This window comes from Apus apus, chromosome 3 (genome assembly GCF_020740795.1).
Source record: "Apus apus isolate bApuApu2 chromosome 3, bApuApu2.pri.cur, whole genome shotgun sequence".
NCBI classification, from domain to species: Eukaryota; Metazoa; Chordata; class Aves; order Apodiformes; family Apodidae; genus Apus; species Apus apus.
Genome location: NC_067284.1, coordinates 104,305,373 through 104,326,251, shown reverse-complemented (window position 1 = coordinate 104,326,251; position 20,879 = coordinate 104,305,373). Strand labels below are relative to the sequence as shown.

The following is a 20,879-nucleotide window of genomic DNA, read 5'->3' as shown; positions in this document are numbered from 1 at the left end:
TCAGTGACAGCGAATGGGAACTGCGTGTGGGTAATGGATCGCAGATGGAGGGACGCGGAGGGGAGGCACTGCCTTTAGCACCTGAGCTGGGGCTCCTCGAGCACCCCACAGCTCCACGGGGTCCCCTCAGCGTGTCAGCGAGCCTGACCTCAGCACTTGATCATTTCGGAGCTCCAGAATGGGGTTGAGTTTAAGGATACACCCAGTGTAACCCTTTGATGGCCGGAGGCTTTTGGAAAGCTCATTGTCCTCCAGTGGACACGTGGACCATTAGCTGTGGAAGGACAAGGGTGGAGTGGGGAAGGGTGCCTGCTGGACTAAGGACAACCCAACCTGTTGTACCTCCTCCATCTCTGGCTTGGTCCCACTAAGAGCTGAGCTTCCTCCCCATGGATGGGAGGTGGGATGCGGTGAGGTCCCAAAGCCCAGGGAATGGTCTTGGATGGAGGTAGGCATTGCTCATGTCCATGGATGAGCATGGTCTCATCCCCAGGAGGTTTGGCTTTGGGGCCATGGTGCTTCACCTGCTTCACTTTCTCCACTGGGTTGATGCAAGCTCTGGATTGGGGCTAAGGTGCCACTCATGGCTTCAAGGGCAGAAAGCAATGGCAAGGAGGCACCCAAATGTCAAAGGGGTGGGAAAGTCAGACTCTTCCCCCTGCTTTTGTTGGTGTCTCCTTGGAGACATCTCAGATCTGGTAAGGGCCTAAGCCAGGCCGGACTCATTGACTTGGCATGAAGTTGCTGCCCTCAGAAATCTTATATTTCTGCAAATGTCTGACAGAAAAATGCTGGCACCCAACACCCTGCACCCTGTCCTGTCAGCACAGGGTCACCCTGAGAGCTGAGGTGTCACTCTGAAGCATCAGTGCACCCTTGGAGCTGGGGACAGAGAGGTGCAGGGTCTATATCCAGAGTGGGGTCCAGATCCCACCTTTGATGGGGACCTGGCCCAGATTTCAATATGGGCTGAAGCTTTGAACATGTACAAAGCCCAAAGCTGGATGAGTTCACTGGTGCTGGGTCCACGGCACTTTTCTCATTTGTCCTTGAATTGTCCTCGCACCTATTTTAGTCATAAAATATGAACCCCTCTGTGTACTGGTCCTGCTGCTTGTGGCAGCATCAAGGAGGGAGGGAATGAGGGCAAAGGGTGGGAGCTGGAGAGGTGACAGCTCAGTAGGGGTGGGTGAGGCTGATGTTTTCCTACTTGGGATCACAAAATCCCAAACTGGTTTGGGTGGGAAGAGACCTTAAAGATTATCTAGTCCTAACCCCCTGCCATGGGCAGGGACACCTTGCACTAGACCAGGTTGCTCCAAGCCCCATCCAACCTGGCCTTCAACACTGCCAGCAAAGAATTTCTTCCTAAGATCTCATCTCAATCTCCCCTCTTGCAGCTTGAAACCCTTCCTCCTTGTCCCATCAGCCCATGTCCTTGTCAAAAATCCCTCCCCAGCTTTCCTGTAGCTCCTTCATGTACTGGAAGGTGCTCTAAGGTCTCCCTGGAGTCTTCTCTTCTCTGAACAACCCCAACTCTCTCAGCCTGTCTCCAGAGCAGAGCTGCTCCAGCCCTTGCATCACCTCCATAGCCTCCTCTGGACTTGCTCCCACAGATCTGTGTCTTTCTTGTGTTGGGGACCCCAGAGCTGGACCTGGCATTGCAGCGGGATCTGAGCAGAGCAGAGGGGGAAAATTCCCTTCCTGGCCCTGCTGGTCATGTTGCTGAAGATATAGCCCAGGACGTGGTTGGTTTCTGGGCTGCCAGTGCATGGTTCTGGCTCAAGGTGAGCTTCTCATCACCACACACCCTCAAGTTCTTCTCCTTGGGGCTGCTCTACATTCATTCTCTGCCCAATCTGCATGTGTGCTTGGATTTGCCCTGACCCATGAGGGCTTGTGCCAGCACTGGTGGCCCTGACTCAGAAAACCACACGGATCAACAGTGGGGCCTGCAGAGCTGTGCCTGCACCCACCAGGCGTTGCCAAAATTGCATTTGCAGTATCTTTTCCTTGTGGGAGATGGACCCACCATGGATTTGGTGCATGATGCTGTCCCTGACAGCCTACTCTGTCTCCTTAGGTCCTGGGAGAAGGATGAAGACAGCAGGACGCTGTGGCAGGCTGGGCTCCTTGGCAGCACTCAAGTATGCCGTGGTGGGACTCTACCTCCTCGTCTTCCTCATCCTTGTCGGAGTCTTCATCCTTGCAGGTAAGGGCTGAGTCTGGGTCCTCCAGGGCGATACTCCCCTGCGTAGGAGCTCAGGGAACTCAGTCTGGCCATGAACACGGAACCACATTTCTTTCAGGAGGGTTTTTCACCCCATCCAAAGGAGGAAAATATGGGATCCAGTAGAAGCAGGGCGTGGAGGTGATGCCTGCCTTGGTTTGCAGCCTTGCAAACCTTGGTTTGAAGTGGCTGCAAACCAAGACAGGCATCGCCTCCACCCCCCACTTCCAGCTCCTTGGGGACAAGGACGTGACTCTGAGTCTCACTGCAGCCTCCAAGCATCATGTTCTGGGGATGGTAAACCTCAGGAGAGTCTCAGGAGCTCCAGGTTTGGAGCTGGAATAACTCCCATCACTAGGTCTGGAACAGGCCTCTCAGGGCAGTGGTGGAGTCGCCATCCCTGGAGGAACTTCAAAACCATGTAGATGTGGTGCTGAGGGACATGGTTTAGTGGTGGCCTTGGCAGTGCTAGGTCAAAGTTGAGCTTGATCATCTTTAAGGCCTTTTCTGACCAAAATGATTTCATTACTCTGATTTTGGGATGATTTTCTGTGCCTTGCCTAGTGCAGGCAGCTGGTGGGAGGATGGATCTCCTCCTTGCTGCAGGAACACCAGCCCCATGAAGGCTGCCAGTGTCTTTTGCAGAGTGTGGATTTGGCTTTTTCCTGGGCTGGGGAAGGGATGGAGACGGTTTTGTTGGAATTTGGAATCCTCTCCTGCTTCTCTCTTGCATTACATTGTTTGAATGTTGTTGTTGGCTCGTGCAACCCCTGGCGAGGGACGCTGTGAATGGTGCAAAGAGCTCGGGACAGGCGGCTTGTCCTGGGCTGAGCTACAGCTGCTCCCCCCAGAGCTGCTCCAGAAATACCAATAACCTCACGGCGTGGACAGGAGGCTCATGGTCATGGCCATCTTCAAAGCTCCACCTCCTGGGGCTTTGACTGTGGATCCTGTGACTGGCAGGATTCCAACTTTAAGGAAGACCCCAGTAAAACCATCTTACCCTCTAGGTTGTGGACCACAGTTTTGGAAAAGAAAGGTGAAATGATGAGAAGAATAATGTATTTTCATGGTTGCTTTCTTCATGTCTGGAATTTGAAGCCAAGCCTCTGGGTTTGGAGGTAGGTGACTCTGAGGTCTGGAGCTGGCTATAACTGGAGTCGTCTTATCAAATCAAAGAAAACCACAGGCACAGGGTGGTCTTGCACCAGGGTGAGGAGACCACATCCATCTGGGAGCCATATATTATATAGCCCAGGGAGATGATCCTCAGCTTCAGGGATCTGTGGCTGAAACCTTGATGTTGTAGCTTGATGGTCCTTGGAGGACCAGGACTGAATATTCAGTGGTGGAGGGCTTGGTTTTCCAACGGAAAAACCCACCTTGTGCACCTGGAGATCAGCCACCAGCTTGCCAGAGCTGAGACCATCTGCTTAGCATCCCCCATCTCCCACCAGAAGGTGCAAAGAAAGACCCAGCATTTCATGAAGTAGACTTGTTGTCACCCACTCCTTGGGCTGGGAAGAGCTGACCATGATGCTGCGAGAGGAACGTTACCCTTTGATGCCATCACAGACTGGTTTGAGTGGGAAAGGACCTCAAAGACCATCTAGTTCCAGCCTCCCTGACATGGGCAGGGACACCTCCCACTAGACCAGGTTGCTCCAAGCCGCATCCAACCTGGCCTTGAACACTGCCAGGGAGGGCAGAGCCACAACTTCTGTGCCCTCCTAGGGTGAAGACCCTGCACAGAGCAAGTTCCACCTTGAGCAGACACCATCCCACCCAGCATATATGAGCCAGGGGTGTCCAGACCTCCACCCGCTCTGGAGACAACCCCCCAACACATTCTCATGTCCCAATCATGTGACCCTGGTGGTTTTTTTGGTGAGGCATCTCCCCCAGGCACCATTTGGAGCCAGCTTGGGCAGGTGTCACGCGACTCACAACGTGCTCCATGGAAATAGCTTCAAAAATGAGCAAACTGCTAAAAATACCGTGAACCACCTTGGAGCTGTGGAAACAGGATGTTTTCAGCAACAGAGCTGGGGTTGTTTCGAGGCCACCTGCTTTTCATATCCTCTGGCAGGGGTTTTCTGGCTTCTGGGGATGCACATTCCCTTTCTCCCTGTCCCTCACTCCTCCTCAGCCACTAAAAAGGTGCCCAGCCTTTTTTTATCATTGTTATTTTGCAAGGTTTAGGTTAAGTTCTGGCCACCTTCATGCACAGAGCTGCAGTTTGGTGCTTGTACTGGGGTCCCTGCACCTGGGCACCCAGCCCTGAGCTGCTCCAGCAGGAGGCCAGGACTCATTAGGATGTGGCTAATGAGCATTAGAACCATGCACACAGATGGGAATCCCACTTGCACCCCATCTCCCTGCTCATGTTTGCCTTGAGAGCAGCCACGTTTCCATGCTCAGCACCTCTGGGTGCCTGGAAAAAGTATCCAAGGAAGTGAGCATCCTCCTTTTGGAGACCTTTGGAGACCCAAAATACATACTTGAAGGATGTCAAGTCAGATAGGTTCATAGAAATGGGGAATGGTTTTGGTTGGAAAAGACCTTCCAGATCATCAAGTCCAATTGTTAACCTAGCACTGCCAAGGCCACCATTAAGCCTCTGGAGCCCAAGTCTGATGAGAAGCAGCTAAGGGATCTGGGGGTGTTCAATCTGGAGAAAAGGAGGCTGAGGGGAGACCTTCTTACTCTACAACCCCCTGAAAGGAGGTTGTAGCCAGGGGGCTCCAAGGAACCCCCTGTTCTCCCAAGGAACAAGGACAAGAGGAAATGGCCTAAAGTTGTGCCAGGGGAGGTTTAGATTGGATATTGAGAGCAATTTCTTCCTGGCAAGGGTTGTCAGGCCCTGGCCCAGGCTGCCCAGGGCAGTGGCGGAGTCCCCATCCCTGGAGGGATTTCAAAGCCATGTAGCTGTGGTGCTGAGGGACATGGTTTAGTGGTGGCCTTGGCAGGGCTGGGTCAATGGTTGGACTTGAGGATCATAGAATCACAGAATGGTTTGCATTGGAAAGGACCTTAAAGACCATCTAGTTCCAGCCCCTGCCATGAGCAGGGACACCTCCCAGTAGACCAGATTGCTCCAAGCCCCATCCAACTTGGCCCTGAACACTTCCAGGGATGGGGCAGCCACAGCTTCTTTGGGCAAACTGTTCATCTTCAAGGTCTTTTCCAACCAAAATGCTTCTAAGTTGTCTTCTGCAGCTCTGTTGTGCTGCAAAAGCTGGATGGGGAATGTGAAAATGTCCATATTCAATGTGCACTTTGCAGTGTCTCTGTGGCTCTATGTGAGCGTAGAAGGGGGGGCAGAGAGTTTTTGAGTGCCTTCAAGGGTGCAGCTTCTCATGGTGCACCCACAAGCAGCCCCATCATTTGCTTTCACACCCCTGCACACGTGTTTGCCAGGTGTGACCCTGCACGGGGCTGGTGCGGGGGGTTTCAGGTTGGATTGGGGGGTTCTTGCAAACCCTTTCTCTTTGGGGATGGCTGGCAGGAGGACAGTGTGTCCCCAAAGTATATTGTGGGAGGGAACTGTGACTCATGGTGTCCTTGGGGACCATTGGATCATCCTTGTACTGCGAGGGGCTGCCTGAGGATGTGGGGAAGGGGTGCTGGGAGCATGTGGGTGTGCTGGGTTAACATGCAACATCAACCCAGCCCTGCCAAGGCCACCACTAAACCATGTCCCTCAGCACCACAGCTACACGGCTTTGAAATCCCTCCAAGGATGGGGACTCCACCACTGCCCTGGGCAGAAGTTAACACCTTCAGTGCCTGACAGAAGCTCAGCTCCTCCCTTAAGGCACCTACCAGCCCACAGCAGACTTAGAGGGTGGCTGGTTGTCCCATGGTGGTCCCAAATCCCCCTCTGCAGCCATGGTGGGTCCCTCTACCCCATTTCTGTGGGTGGCCCCGGGCCCTTGGCAAGTTCCTTGTCCTGCTTTTGCCTTCTCTCCTCTTCCCCCCCATGGTTTTAATTCAAACCAAAAGTCGGTGCCGGGTTTCTCCTCAGGGGAAGTGAAGGGGGTTCAGCTGCCAGGAAGGTCCCACGCCAGCTGAGGCTTAAAGAACAATGGGATTGATTTATTCTCTTTAATGTATTTTTTCTGTTATTATTCTCATTTTTCATGTGGGTTTGGGCTTTACGTCTTCCTGGGCTGTGTTGGGCACTCACGGTCAATGCAGTGGAGGGAGAAGATGACCTTTCCCTGCCTGGGTCGGTGGTTTTGGGGTGCACCAAAGCATGCAGAGGAGCAACAGGAGCTGGGATTGGGCTTTACTGGGTGCTACTGGGCTTGCTGGGCAGGGGTTTTCTGGGACAGTGCTGGGAGCAAGAAGTTCCCCCCAAATTTCCAGGTTTTCTCTCCAAATCCGACTTTGGTGCTCTGGGAGCTGATGCAAGGCCAGGAGGGGTTTGGCCAGGAGAGCTCTCTCACCAGGGCTGCAGGGGAAGGGGATGAAGGATGCTTCTGAGCTGGGGTGGGTTTTGTCCCTCTTTCTCTCCCTTGGCAAGAGCCCTGGCAGCCCTGGGATGCAGGATGCTCCTGAGCTGGGGTGAGTTTCCTCCCTCTGTTACCATAAAATTCAGTCACAGAAAGAACCCTCTGACACTTGTCTTTAAGTTTCAGAAGGCAGGTGTTCTTTGTTGCAGTGCTGGGTGCATGAGAGAGAGTTCTCAAAGTTGTGCATCCCATAAGTGACAACAGGCAGGACTTATGCTGTCCCACCAGATACATATGCATCAGATTTTCTGGAACTCATCATAGTATTTGTGTCCTCCTTATCTATGCACTTTAAGCCTCCTAGGTGGGGCATCTCCCATGATCCAGGGGAGTTCTGAGGTGTCAATCCCTTCCCCAGCATGTAACCCAGCTGGTCTCAGCCAACTTTTCAACTGCAAGGCCCCAAGTTCCTTGAGTTTGTTATCTCTTTACTTGCAAGAGGCCTGGGGTGAGCCCAAATCAACATCCTATTGTTAAAAAGTGTCAGGAAAAAATGTCTTCTGGAGTTGCACAGGCTGGGCTGGACTCCCAAGGTTTACTGCTGTCTCTATCTACAGGATGTTCCCATTGCTGGCTGGTAGTTTTCCCAATCATTTACCCAAGAATGTGCATTTCACAAAGCACGTTGTTTCACAAAGCATAACTTCGTGTCAGGATCTTTCTACTAAATAGACAATAAAATAAGCTGGTCATCTAACATTCAGCTAAATTATAGAAAGTAAATTCATCATTCCATTCTATGAAGCTTAATTCCATCTTAGTGTATTTTTATTCAATCTAATAAAAAATGTTCTGTAGCCATCACCTCCTTTCCTCTTTGGGAACAGCTCCAGGATGCAGGATGCTCCTGAGCTGAGGTGAGTTTCCTCCATTAGGAAGAGGGCTTGGCAGCCCTAGGATGAGGATGAGGTGCTTGGAGGCTGACAGCAAACCACCCCCAGAGCCATGGAGACCAGCCAAGCTGGTCATCACTCTGGGACCAGGGCCTGAGCTCAGGCCCAGGATCCATGGTCAGGAGGGAAATGTGGTTGGTCAACTGAAAATGATCATTCCAGTGAGAGATGAAGCCTGGTTGACAGGTCTGATTTTAGGAAAGGGAAGTGGGTGCTGTCAGCAGCTGATCCTCTGACCACAAGCGGGGCAAAACCACGAAGATTTGTAGCATCATGATCCATCTGGCAAAGCCCAGAGCCACCCCAGAGATGCTGGGAGCCTTTGCTGTCCTTCCAGAACCAGGTGCCTCCTTCTTCAGCCCTTCATCAACCAAACTCCTTCTCCAACTGTGAAGAAAACCATGGGGCTGAACAAGGGCTGGTGGGATGAATCCTTTGGTGGTTGAGGTCAGGCTTTCACCTCCAAGCACCAAGAACTAGGGGGATGTCCAAGGGCTTTTTAGGAAAAGACAGGGTTTCATCTCTCAGAAATGTACTCACCTCCATGGGGTGGTTTCTGATGTCATCTTCTCTCCATCCCTTGCAGTCTCCAGGCCACAGACATCCCCTGAGGACCTGAAGGTGCTGCTGGGGAACGTCAACCACCTCAACGAGAGCTTTCGGGACATGCAGCTGAAGCTGCTGCACCTACCTCTGAAGGGGGATGTGCTGGATCACATCTGGAGGCTCCAGGACCTCCTGCAGAACCACTCGGACTCCTTGTTCCTCATGACAGGGTCACTGCAGAAGCTGGAAGGGCTTCTCTGGAGCCTGCAGACCCAGGCCAGCCAAACTGACAAGGCAGTGTCCAACCTGTGGGACAGCTTGACCCAGCAGAGTGACACAGCCCAGCAGGAGATGTACAAGCTCTCGGTGGAAGGCAATAGCAGCAGGCTGCTGCTGCAGCACCACGACCACCTCCTGAGCCACCTGGGCAGCAGAGTGGAGAGCCTGAGTGACCAGGTGACAGCCGTGAGTGGGGCCGTGGACACCATGAACAGGACCTTCTCCTACGATGTGAACATCCACCATACCCGCATCCAGGACCTGCAGGTGCTGATCAGCAATGCCACTGAGGATGCCCGGCAGATGCGTCTCATCCACATCGCCATGGAGGAGCAGCTGAAGCACGAGCTGGCCATCCTCAACAACGTGACCGAGGACCTGCGGCTGAAGGACTGGGAACACTCCCTTGTGCTGAAGAACATCTCCGTGATACGGGGTAAGCTGAAAAACTCTTGTAAGCTGCTCCCTCACTGGTGCCTGGAGGCATCATGAGGAGGGAGGTGTCCTTGGTGCTGTGGCTGGTGGTGAAAATGGCCCCTGTGGCATGGGGGTGTCTCGAGGTGTATCCATCAGTCACTGCTGTTTAGTTGTCTGCAATGTTCAGGTGTCTCCATCATCTCAGATTCTGCATAGCTGGCACTCTCCAAATGCTCCCCCGTCCATGTCAGGAAGAAAGCTTCCAGGGTTCCCTCAACCATGCCTGGGAAAACTCTGCCAGGTCCTTCCTGATCATGAAAATTAGCCAGACTGAGCATGGCAGAGACTGTGAGGTTTTGTTCTGCTTCATGCTGCAGGGATGAGGCAGAGGGATGCCCGTCAGCTGCCCTGTCATCATCGATCACTCACTGTACCATCCATTTAGTCCATCTTCCTTCTCCTGTCCTCTCCTCCTTTACCATCCTCAGCCCCTCCCAAATCATCCAATCACAGTATGGGATGGGTTGAAAGGGACCTTCAGTCCATGAGCAGGGGCATCTTCAACTAGATCAGGTTGCTCAGAGCCCCATCCAACCTGACCTGGAATGTTTCCATGGATGGGGCATCTCCCACCTCTTTGGGCAACCTGGGCCAGTGTCTCCCACCACCCTCAGCCTGGTAAACAACCCAACTGCTGACTCTAGGCCACTGACCCTAGTTCTGCTGATCCCCTCTTCTTGGCATTTCTGTGGTTGCCTCAGTAACCACCCCCACCCCCCTCAGTCTGCTAAGCATCTACTCCTTCATCTTAATTATCTGCAAGGTCCAGCCACTTGTCACACTGTTATCTCCTGAGCATAGCTGTATGGCCAGGGTTAACCATCCACTTGGACATTTCTCCCTCTCTGATGTCAGGAATTTCCAGCTGGTTCATATCTTACATCCCTGTGTCCCATAGCACTGAATCTCCTGGGAGAGCCCAGCTCAGGTGGAGGTGTCCACACTGGAGAAACCCATATCTGCTGTGGTGGATCCCAGTCCAGTTGCTCAAATTGACTGGGGACAAGCAAGAGGAGGGTCCCTCTATACTGCACCAAGGGAGAGGTGGCTTTTCCTTCAAAGATCTTAGAGGATAAAATGGGTGAGAAAGCAGAGGAAGCTGCAACTCCTTGGTACCAACTTGGCTTCATGGGATGATGGGGAAAGGAAAGGGTTGGAGCAGCTCTGCTCTGGAGACAGGCTGACACAGTTGGGGTTGTTGAGCCTGGAGAAGAGAAGGCTCTGGGTAGACCTTAGAGCACCATCAATACCCAAAGGGGCTACAGGAAAGCTGGGGAGGGACTTTTGACAAGGGCATAGAGTGATGGTACGAGGAGGAACAGTATCAAGCTGCAAGAGGGGAGATTGAGATGAGATCTGAGGAAGAAATTCTTTACTGTGAGGGTGGTGAGACCCTGGCCTAGGTTGCCCAGAGCAGCTGTGGCTGCCCCATCCCTGGCAGTGTTGAAGGCCAGGCTGGATGGGGCTTGGAGCAATTTGGTCTACTGGGAGGTGTCCCTGCCCATGGCAGGGGTTTTGACCTGGATGGTCTTTGAGGTTTCTTCCCACCCAAGCCATTTTATGATTCTATGATTAATATGCAGAAAACAAAACAAATCCCTCCCAGTGGGCCCAGCTCCTGATTTATCAGCCACTGCTCTGACACATTCCTGGCAGTCCCCACCTCCCTCTCCCCTCATCCCTCCCCTATGCTTCAGTAAGCATAGATGGACCATGGGGCTGGGTGTTTTCAGGACCCTTGTGTCCTTTACCCCATCTCCAAATGTCCTGGGATGAATCTGCCGTGCACCCAGCTGGATTTGTACCAGTGGAGCCAGGCCTGGGAGATGCATTTTCCATCCCCTGAGTCCTTCACTGCTTCAGGCCCTGGCTTTTGGAGGCTGTTGGCTGATGATGGCAGCTTGGGGAGGTCCCCAGGCTTGTCTCCAGTAGCTGACCATGCCAAGCAGCTCGCGTGTCTCAGAGAGGGCTTGGCCTCCCAGAGCAGAGGGGGTTTGGGTCTTAAAAGTTGGGCGGGACTGTTGATCTGCCTGAGGGTGGGAAGGTGCTGGAGAGAAGGGAGAAAAGAGAAGATGGCAGAGGACTGGAAAGCTGCACTTGTGGAAGCCAATTTTAAGGAGCAAAGGCAGCTCCAACCCCCATCCAACCAAGAGGTGCCCTAAGCAGGCAGCTCCCATGTCCCTTTCAGGGTTAACAGAAGTGAGGTGGGGCCCTGGTGTGGGTGATTTCCCAAGTGTGCCCATAAAACCACAACAGATGGAAACTGTCGGAGCTGCCTCCACACAGGGAACCTCAGCTGGGCTGTGCTGGACCTGACATTTTGTGTCAGCAATAGTTTTGCTCCAAGGCCATTGGTTTGGAACCCCTTCCCTTCAGAGAGGACACTCAGGGCAAAGTCAGGGTGACAAAACTGGAGACCTTTTCTCAGTGGCTCCCACTGTGGATATTTGCAGGGCTGCTTTTAGTTTTGCTGGTGGTGGGAAATCATCTGGTTTGTTCAAGCAAGTGGTTTTCAGCAGTGCAAGCTTTGCTGTGCTGGGTTGAAGCAGGGAAGGGAAGAACTTGAACCCCAACCCAGGAACATGGTTGGATCATGCAGTTTTCACTGCTCATCCTGGGGCATCTGGGACCTTCTGGCAGGAGATAGGCTTGTAGAAAAATCCCTTAGCCTTGTCACTACCACTGCTACCCAAACTCACCATCATCTTTGCGAAGCCCTGGGTCTCTGGCAGCTCTGCTGTCTGTGGTGCCCTGTAGGCTGGAATTAATGGTATTGACTTGTTTTAATTCTTTAATTCATCATTCCCCATCAGTTCTTTGTTTCAGAAAGGGTTGGGTATTACTGGGCAGCCTAAATATACCCACATTGTGCCACTTTACCAAACTGGCATGACTTAGAATCACAGAATCGTTCAGGTTGGAAAAGACCTTTGAGATCCTCAAGTACAACTGTTACCCCAGCACTGCCAAGGCCACCACTAAACCATGTCCCTCAGCACCACAGCTACATGGTTTTGAAATCCCTCCAGGGATGGGGACTCCACCCCTGCCCTGGGCAGCCTGGCCCAGGGCCTGACAACCCTTTCCAGGAAGAAATTGTTCCCAATATCCCATCTAAACCTCCCCTGGCACAACTTGGGGCTGTTTCCTCTTGTCCTATTACTAGTTCCTTGGGAGAAGAGCTGACACCCCCCCTGGCTCCAACCTCCTTTCAGGGGGTTGTAGAGCAAGAAAGTCTCCCCTCAGCCTCCTTTTCTCCACGCTGAACACCTCCAGTTCCCTCAGCTGCTCCTCGTCAGACTTGTGCTCCAGACCCTTCCCTACCTCCTTTGCCCTTCTCTGGACACGCTCCAGACCCTCAGTGTCCTTCTGGTGGTGAGGGGCCCAAGGATTTGAGGTGCAGCCTCACCAGTACCCAGCACATCAGGACTTGACCTCCCTCTTGCTCTTTTGGGTCACTGAAGGTAAATGGCTGTACTTAACACCATCTATTTATGCAACCAGGTGCTTCCTATTGTTTATTTATTTGCCCAGTTTTTCTGACTCCAACCAGCACATCATTTAAATATATATAGTTTTGCAATGAAGGTGGTGAGACACTGTCCCAGGTTGCCCTGAGAGGTGGGAGATGCTCAATCCCTGGAAACGTTCCAGGTCAGGTTGGATGGGACTCTGAGCAACCTAATGTAGTTGAACATGTCCCTGCTTACTGCAGGGGGTTGGACGAGAAGTCCTTGAAAGGTAGGACCCTTCCCACCCAAACCATTTGTGATTTAATGGCTGTTGTGTAATGCCCTGTAATGCTCTGGGAATTAAAACTAATTCAGCACCTTTCTACAGCCCACACCTCTCTGGACTTCTGCCCCATGTCCCCTTGTGGAGCTGCTGGACCTTCTCCATCATGGAGAATCCAGACCTTGCATGTTCCTGGACCTTCTCCATCATTAAGGGTCCAGCTCTTGAACGTTGCTGGACCTTCTCCATCATGGAGAATCTTGCCGCTCCTTCCCAGGGCCAGGCAGTGTCCCTGTTGTGTGTGGTTCCTCTTGTTCCCACCCAAAAATGCCTCCTCAATTGTACTCAGTTCTCCCGGGTATCTATTGTTCTTTGTGTCCTTTTGTTTTGCCAGCCCAGAACAGGAGAAATGTCCCCAGGGTCTAGGGTCCACCCCCACGTTCCTCTCAGCACCCTGCGACGTGCATCACCTAGGGGAGAGGAAGCCCAGGACTAATGCAATAATTCCTCCTTCCCAGCCATTGACCATCTCCAGTTTGGACATTCCCTGAGCTGGCTGTGGTTCATCTCCTGAGGAACCCTCTTATTTCTGCATGATGTTTGCAGTTCCTAATTCCTCGCTCTTTGGGGCTGCCAAAACATCCCCCCTCTTCCTCTCCTGATCCTTTCACAACCCCACGTCGCCCTGGCGCGTTTGTTGCTTTCCCCACGACTGTGAGATTCTGGCTTTGAGGGTTTCTAGGAAAACAGCATTTAACAGTTTCCAATTATCACCCTGGCTTGGTAGGACAAAGACCAAATGACCCCTCCAGGCCTCTCTCTGCCCTATTTTCTGTCATCCCAAGAGTCTTTTTTATGCTTTCCCCCCCCCCCCCCCCCCCCCCCCGTTCAAATTCTTTCTTCCAATTGATTTAGCTCATAATTGTTTTCAGCTTTGCAGACTTGGCCCTTTGCAGGCTCTGGAATAAAATGCTATTATAGGGTTGGATTTTCTGCTCCCTAAAGCCACCGCCAACGGGCTGGTTCCTGGTGAGATCAGGGCTGCAAATCCCCTCCTAATGTTCATCTCAATATTTCCAAAATGGATTTCTTTCTTTTCTTATTTCTCTGAACATTATTTCGCTGGAGATGTCAGAGCTTCTGGTCTCTAAGAAATTCCAGGAGTTGGGCAATTCAGGCGGAAGCTGCAAGGTGGAGTTTGCTGGCATGTAAGGCAGGTTGATGGAGTCATGTTTGGCCTTTAAGATCCACAGGTCATGGATGAAGGCTGCTGGAAGCTCCTTCACTGTCACTGCCCTCCAGTCTGCAGGGGTCTGTGGTTGCTAGAGGTGCCTGGACACCTAATTGTGGCTGATGGAGCGTGGGTGGGTGCACTCACACATCTGCTGCAAAGCTGGAGTATGATGGTTGCACTCCAACACCTGTTGTGTTTCAGGGCCACCTGGACCCAAAGGAGACCAAGGAAATGAAGGGATGGAAGGGGAACCTGGTCTTCCTGGCCTGCCTGGGCTTCAAGGTAAGGAATATGTCCAGGGTGCCCACAACCCTGCAAGCCTTCACCCAAAGTCCATAGAGTCAACGGGACGTCTCCTGGTGACCTCCCAGCCTGTCCCTCAGGACTTCACTCACTAGGTTGGATGGAACTTGGAGCAGCCCGGTTTAGTGGGAGGTGTCTCTGCTCATGGCAGGGGGGTTAGAACTAGATGAGCTTCAAGGTCTGTTCCAACCCAAAGTATTCTCTGATTCTGTGCACCAGTCTTGAAGAACAACAGGACTAACCTGCTGCCCCATCTCCAGCCAGACTACTAGTCTTTAGGGGCAGAAAGTCCTTCTGGCCTCCCAGATGGCCCCAGGACAGAGAGGGCTGCAAGGGTCCATCACCGGCAGGTGGGTGCCCTGAGGCTCCTTTGACACAGCCACCCAGCCCAGGTTTCTCCAAAAGCTGGCCACCACCCTGTGCTTCCTAAAACCAAGCTCTTGCAAGGTTCTGGGCCTGGCCCCACAGCCTGCACCCCCTCAGCAGCACAGTGTGACCCAGCATGGGATCTCACCAGCCTGGCACAGGGGACTCGGCCACTGCCTGCAGCTCTGGGGTTTTGTTCATAGGCCATTTTTTTCAATGTCAAGTATGTGGATGTTTTCCCTCTTCTTAAATTCAACCATTGTTTTTGAGAGAAATTCAATTTAAAAGGAACAGAAGACACCCCCCACCCTGAGAAACAAGCCTGGGCTTGAGCCTGTTTCTAATTTTATGGAAACCTAGAAATACTGGCTTTGCAGCCAAGAGCCAGGGATGGCACGGAGGTGATGGAAGGTCCCCTTTGGTGAGGACTTTCTATCCCCAAGAGATTCTTTCCTACCGAGGCGACAGGATCCATCCTGCTTGGACCTCCTCCTCCACCCAAGGTATCCAGCCTTGGCCACACCTTGCCTGCTGAAGACACGACCCACATTGGACTATCAGTGTCAAAGCAGGGGAGGTTCAACACACCTGAGAGTGACCTGCTGCTCCTGGCCTGGGCTTAAAACCTCCTGGTTTGGTGTCCTTTTCTCCCTGCTCCCTGGTGGGCAGCAGGACCAGCCAAGTGAGGCACAGCCAGCCTGGAAACCCGATCACTCTCTGCAAGCTCTTCTCAGCTCATTTCACCCTGACAGCTGTATTTTTGTGTGTGTGTGTGTTGACAGATTCATGGCTGTTTTCCTTGGGTGTAACAAGCATCAGAAATACATCGTCTGGCTTCTTGCCCTTTTTTGCTACTTTCTTTTTTTTGTTTTGTTTTGTTTAAACAGGACAACAAGAAGATTCCTGGAGGGTTCACCTTCAGCAAGAGTTGCTGCAGGAACCACTATTTTTAGGTCTTTTTCCATCTTGCTTTCTCTGGTGCTTTTCTGGATGTGGTCACAGCACCAGAGTTGTAAGGTCAGGTTCAGGTGCAGCATTCCTGGTAAATCCCCTTTTCCACTGTGGATCTACCATCCTCTACACAAATCCATGGCCAGGTCCTTGCATACTGCAGCATCTCTCTGGGGAGGGAGGTGAGGTGTTGGCCAGACACAGCAGGGAAAGGGTTAAGCCCCAGACTACATCCACTGGAGCTGGTGCCCAAATTCCTCCTGGCAGCTTTTTTTTTTTTTTTTTTTTTGCCTTTTTTTGGTTTTTTTTTCCCCTCCTTAAACCAGAGGAAAATATTGACTAAGTTTGGAAAAGCCCAGCCCAGGGCCAAGGGAACTGAGGGCTCCATCACAGGCAGGGGTGATGGGCAGCATTGTGCAAGGCAGGACACTGAGCTCAGGTGCTGGAGAAGCTCCATCTCAAGAGCTTCTCCCCCAAAAGCTTTCTCTGACCAAAACTCAAGCTTGGGCTGAATCCCTGCTGGGTTGATTTGCTGGTTGATCTGACTGCTTTCAGGTCCCACCAGAGTCCATCACAAATCACCAGAGGTCTCTCCCTCCACCTCCCCTTGCTGGCTCGCGTGGTCAGAGGTCACCTCTGGAGCTTGGATGTGTCCCTGATGAAAGGTGCTCAAGCTCCCACACTAGAGCCCCATTTCCCACCTCCTGGAGGTCAGGAGTGCTCAGATAAGGGGGTTTCATCCAAGCCCTTCCCCAATAAATAGCAAACATACCTGGTTAGCATGCACGGATGGAAGGATCCTGCAGCTCATGCTGGGTACCTCATGTCTCCTTGAGGTCTCTTCTGCACGCTGGCTCCTCACTCTTCCTCGGTCTCCAGCTTTGGAGCTCAGTTACCTCAACCTGAGCCCTTAGATGCTCAGGGTTGCATTAGCACGAGTCCATCTCTGGGTTAAAGCCATCGTGTGTCCAGGGGCAGGTGAAGAAAGAGAGGATGGGTGGACTCTCCAGTATTTTCTGATGGACTCCAACTCCTGGCCAAGAACTGGAGACCACCTGGCAGGTCTGCTGGCAAGCAGGATGTGTGTATATCTCGTTTGTGTTGGTCATCACTGCAACAGGGTCATTTTGACTCTTTGTCCTTTTTCCAGGGCTACCTGGGGAGAGAGGACCACCAGGACCACGTGGCTTGAAAGGGGACCAAGGAGACCTTGGCCCTCGAGGTCCAGTGGGGCTGCGAGGATACAAAGGTAAGCACCAGCCTCTGTGCATGCTCCTGGATGGGTTGTGGGGTCTGGATGGGCTTGTTGGGCAAAAAAGTGGCTCTGGAGACCACTGGCAGAGAGCTGGCCGTGGGTGTGAGGGTGGTGGGTCTCCTAGCTTGGGACCCACCTGGAGCTCCTGGAGCATGTACATGAAAAACCTTTTCACCCAGACCTTCCCACCAAGGCACAGCAGGGGAGAGAGTCCAGAGACTGGAGGGAGAAGGGCAAAACAGTTTGGTTTGTGATGCTCCTGCCATGGAGTGGGCAGTTGCCTGCACTGAGCCCTCACCAGGGCTCTGTGAGGACCTGTTGGGCTGCCCTCCCACACTTGGCTCCAGCAGGATTTCAGGAATAGCTTTGTGTTTGTTTTCTGGTGACCTTTTCTGGCTCCTTGTGGTTTGACAGCATCTCACCACACCTCAGCTCAGGGCAGGAAGAAGCTGTGGGTGGAGGAAGTGGCCATGCACCTATTTAGCAGAACAGATCTGTTCCAGGAGACCTTTTAAAAGAAGTTCCATGCTGCAACCCAAAAAAAAAAGGATGGATAGTCCCAAAACACACATTTTCTGCCTCAAAATGCCTTGCAGGCAGGAAGAGCCCAGCCCAAGGGAGCAGCACCTCCCTGGGCAGAGCCCAAGGGGACCAAAGTGGTGACCACCCCTCATCTCCTGTTTATGGTTGATGTTGGCCTAAGATGTGGCCACATTTGCCACCAGGACCTGAGATCATGGCCACAGACCAGTGTCCAGGTCTGGAAAATGCCTGGAGCTCTGCAGGGCACCGGATGCAGAATGTTCCTGCCCCTTCTGGAGGAGGTCCCATGTCTTGTTGTTTTAGAAGTTCTTCCTCTCCTGTATGTCCTCCAAAATGCTGGTCATCACCAGGGGCAGAGGTTGGGGTGAGACACTCATGTCGTGTGGCCCATCCTTCACAGGTGATAGCCACAGTGTTGGCCATCTTCTGCATCTTGCATGCCACCAGAAAGCTCCTTGTAGTCTAGGGGGAGGAACACATCTTCCATCCCTTCTCCACTTTGTGGTGTCTTTAGAGGAAAGACCTTTCCCAGGAACAAGGCATCCATCTCCCGGTGCCTCCTGGTGCAGCCCCAGGAAGCTTTAGGTCCCAGTGGAAGGGACATCCCAGGAGCAACCACTCTGCAGACACAACATTGAGGATGAAGCCTTTCTCCAGTGCTTACCATCCCAGCAGGTGGTGGAGACCACCCCTAGTACAGCCTCTGCTTCTAGGGGAGAGCTGTGGCCACACCACAATAGTAGAGCACCAACCTCCACCTGCTTGGTGACCCTTCCTCAAAGCTAATCAACATCTCAAGCTCCCTTGCCTGGGCAGATGAAGTGCTTCTGCTCTTGGTTTTAGGAACTGATGGATTAGATGGTGCACCAAAGCCAGCAATGGCAGTCAGCAGGTCGTTCTAATGCAGTACATTCCTTCTAGCCGTCATCCTTCCACTGGTGTACAGTAATTCCTGTACCTGAGGAGGCCTCTTGGCATTAACAATCATGGAATCCCAGGCTGGATTGTGTTGGAAAGGACCTTAAAGTTCATCCAGTCTCCTCTCCCTGCCACGGGCAAGGACACCTCTCACTAGACCAGGTTGCTCCAAGCCCCATCCAACCTGACCTTCAACACTGCCAGGGATGGGGCAGCCACAGCTTCCCTGGGCAACCTGGGCCAGTGTCTCACCACCCTCACATTAAGGTTTAGCCATCTCCAGGGCTCCACCAGCCCTGGCCTGGATGTGCCTCCTTCCTCATACACTTCTTAGAGGTGTTTCTTTGGGGTGAGGGTGACCCAGTGGTGGCAAAGCCATCAGGTATTCCCCCCAGAGCACGGACCAACCCCAGGTCCTACCAGAGCCCATCACTAGCACAAGGCCCCCTCCCTCCACCTGCCCTTGCTGGATGGAGGTCACATCCAAGGCTTGGATGGGCCCCTGAACTACAGCCCCCGTTTCCCACCTCCTGGGGGTTGGGGGATGCTCAGACAAGGGGGTTTTATCCAACCCCTTCTTTAAGCTGCCCCCCTGGCAGCAAGCCCTGGATTTCTACAGTTTATGGGATTCTCTGAGATTTATAGGAAACAGCCCCTGAGCCAGGCAACCGTCCAAGCCCAGGCTTCGAGCAAAGGCCTGACTTTCTGCAGCACCATCTTACACATCTAGGATGACTTTCTTCTGAGCACAGGAGAGCTGTTGGCTCCACAGCTGGGCTGGATCAGCCTCCTCACCCAAAATCCCACGTCAAACCACCTTTGTGAGCTGTCCCTGGTCAAGGAACAGCTTCTCCTCTTCGCAGCAGAGTCCTGGGTACTTTCCCTTCTTGGTGTTTTCCTCTCCTTGATGCATTTTCCCTCAAAATTACCCCAGTGAAATATTGTTTTCCTCGTTTCCAAATGGGGAAAATAATTTTGGAAAGTGAGTGTACATCAGTCTCCTTCAGTCCTCCATGGAGAACATCACACAGAGGACACGTTCAGGAGGAAGCAGCAGTAGATGAGCCAAGGCAGGGATTACTAATCTATAAAGAAATTTGGGGCAAGGAGACTGGTCCCCTTCCTGAACACTGTGGGCCAAGCAAGGAGGAGGTTTTTGCTGTGTTGCTGAAGGCAGAACATGAAGATGGGGGTTTGGCAGCTTCTCCCAGGGCTCACTTCAAGACCATGATGGTCCCATCTCACCCTGCAGACCCGGGAGCTCTTTTCACCCTGAACCAGTGATGTCCTCTCCCATGAGCTTATCAGGCTTTGCACCCTTCCTCTTCCAGTAGTGCCAAGTTTTGGAGCAGGGGTGATGCCCAAGAGCAGGACATGGGTTGGGACTGTTCTTCTGCCATGGGAAGAGCTGGTAGTCACTTGTCATAGCATCTGTGCCAAAATTGTGTGCATGGTCCAGAAAAAACAAACTGAGCTGCATTGGGAAACAGCTAAGCAAGACCTTGACACTCATTGGGTCAATAGGCAGGACCACCTGGTAGGACCAGAGATAATGCCAGCAAGGGGCTCTCCTGAGATCATGGGCTCTGTCCCAGCCCTGAGGGTCTCTCTGTTCCAGGTCCTGGAGACGTTGTCCCCAGGTAGGGATTCCCTCTAGCGCTGACAACTCAAGGAGCTTGCTTGACCCAGGGTGAAGTCAGCAAGCTGTGCCACCAAAGGGCCTGTCCTCTGCTCCCCAGAGAGCTTCTGTGGGGAAAAGAGAAAATAAGGAGAAAAGTCTTCCAAGAGAGCAAAGAAATGAAGGGGCTTGGAGGATTACACAGGAAATCCAGGATGGGGAAGGATAAGGCAGAGGGGATGGGATGTGTGGCTACTCAGTCCCTGAAGTGTTGAAGGCCAGGTTGGATGGGGCTTGGAGCAACCTGGTCTAGTGGGAGGTGTTCCTGCCCATGCAGGGGGATTTGAACTGGATGGTCTTTAACATCCCTTCCCACCCAAATCAGTCTGGGATTCTGGGATTCTAATGCAGTAGTGCAGGATGGGGATGGAGAACAGAAGCACCCCCAGAACAGTGTGCTTAGACCCACTGACCCATCCCAAAACTCCTATGATGGACTGTTCCCCAGCAGTGTATGGGATGATGGGTCCAGCCATGGAGCTCTTTGCACCTGTTCCCCCTTCCCCATCTGTGACCAATTCCTGCTCCACAAGAGCCAGTGTCTCACCACCCTCACAGCAAAGAATTTCTTCCCAAGATCTCATCTCAATCTCCCCTCTTGGAACTTGAACAATTTCCCTTCATCCCATCACTCCATGTCCTTGTCATAAGTCCCTCCCCAGCTTTCCTGTAGCCCCTTCATGTATTGGAAGGTGCTCTAAGGTCTTGGCCCATGGTGAGCTTCTCATCACCCAACACCCCCACTCCTCAGGGCTGCTTTCCATCCATTCTGCACCCAGCCTGGCTTTGTGCTCAGGACTGCCCCAACCCGTGTGCAGGAACTTGCACTTGGCCTTGTTGAACTTCATGAGGTTGCCACGGGCCCTCCTCTCCAGCTTGTCCAGGTCCCTCTGGATGCCAGCCCTTCCCTCCGCTAAGTGTCCACAGCTTGGTACAGCTTGGCATGATCAGCAA

At 52.7% G+C, this 20,879-nt stretch overlaps 1 protein-coding gene across 2 annotated transcripts in view; it reads left to right on the top strand.

Moving 5' to 3' along the window:
- Nucleotides 1-20,879, top strand: part of SCARA5 (scavenger receptor class A member 5) — a 37,284-nt gene that overhangs the window by 4,272 nt on the left and 12,133 nt on the right. For both annotated transcript variants that reach the window (XM_051615848.1, XM_051615847.1), the window contains exons 3-6: nucleotides 2,084-2,212; nucleotides 8,227-8,901; nucleotides 14,113-14,193; nucleotides 16,682-16,780. In XM_051615848.1, coding sequence (XP_051471808.1) covers nucleotides 2,084-2,212; nucleotides 8,227-8,901; nucleotides 14,113-14,193; nucleotides 16,682-16,780 — 984 coding nt within the window. The remainder of the gene's footprint in view (nucleotides 1-2,083; nucleotides 2,213-8,226; nucleotides 8,902-14,112; nucleotides 14,194-16,681; nucleotides 16,781-20,879) is intronic.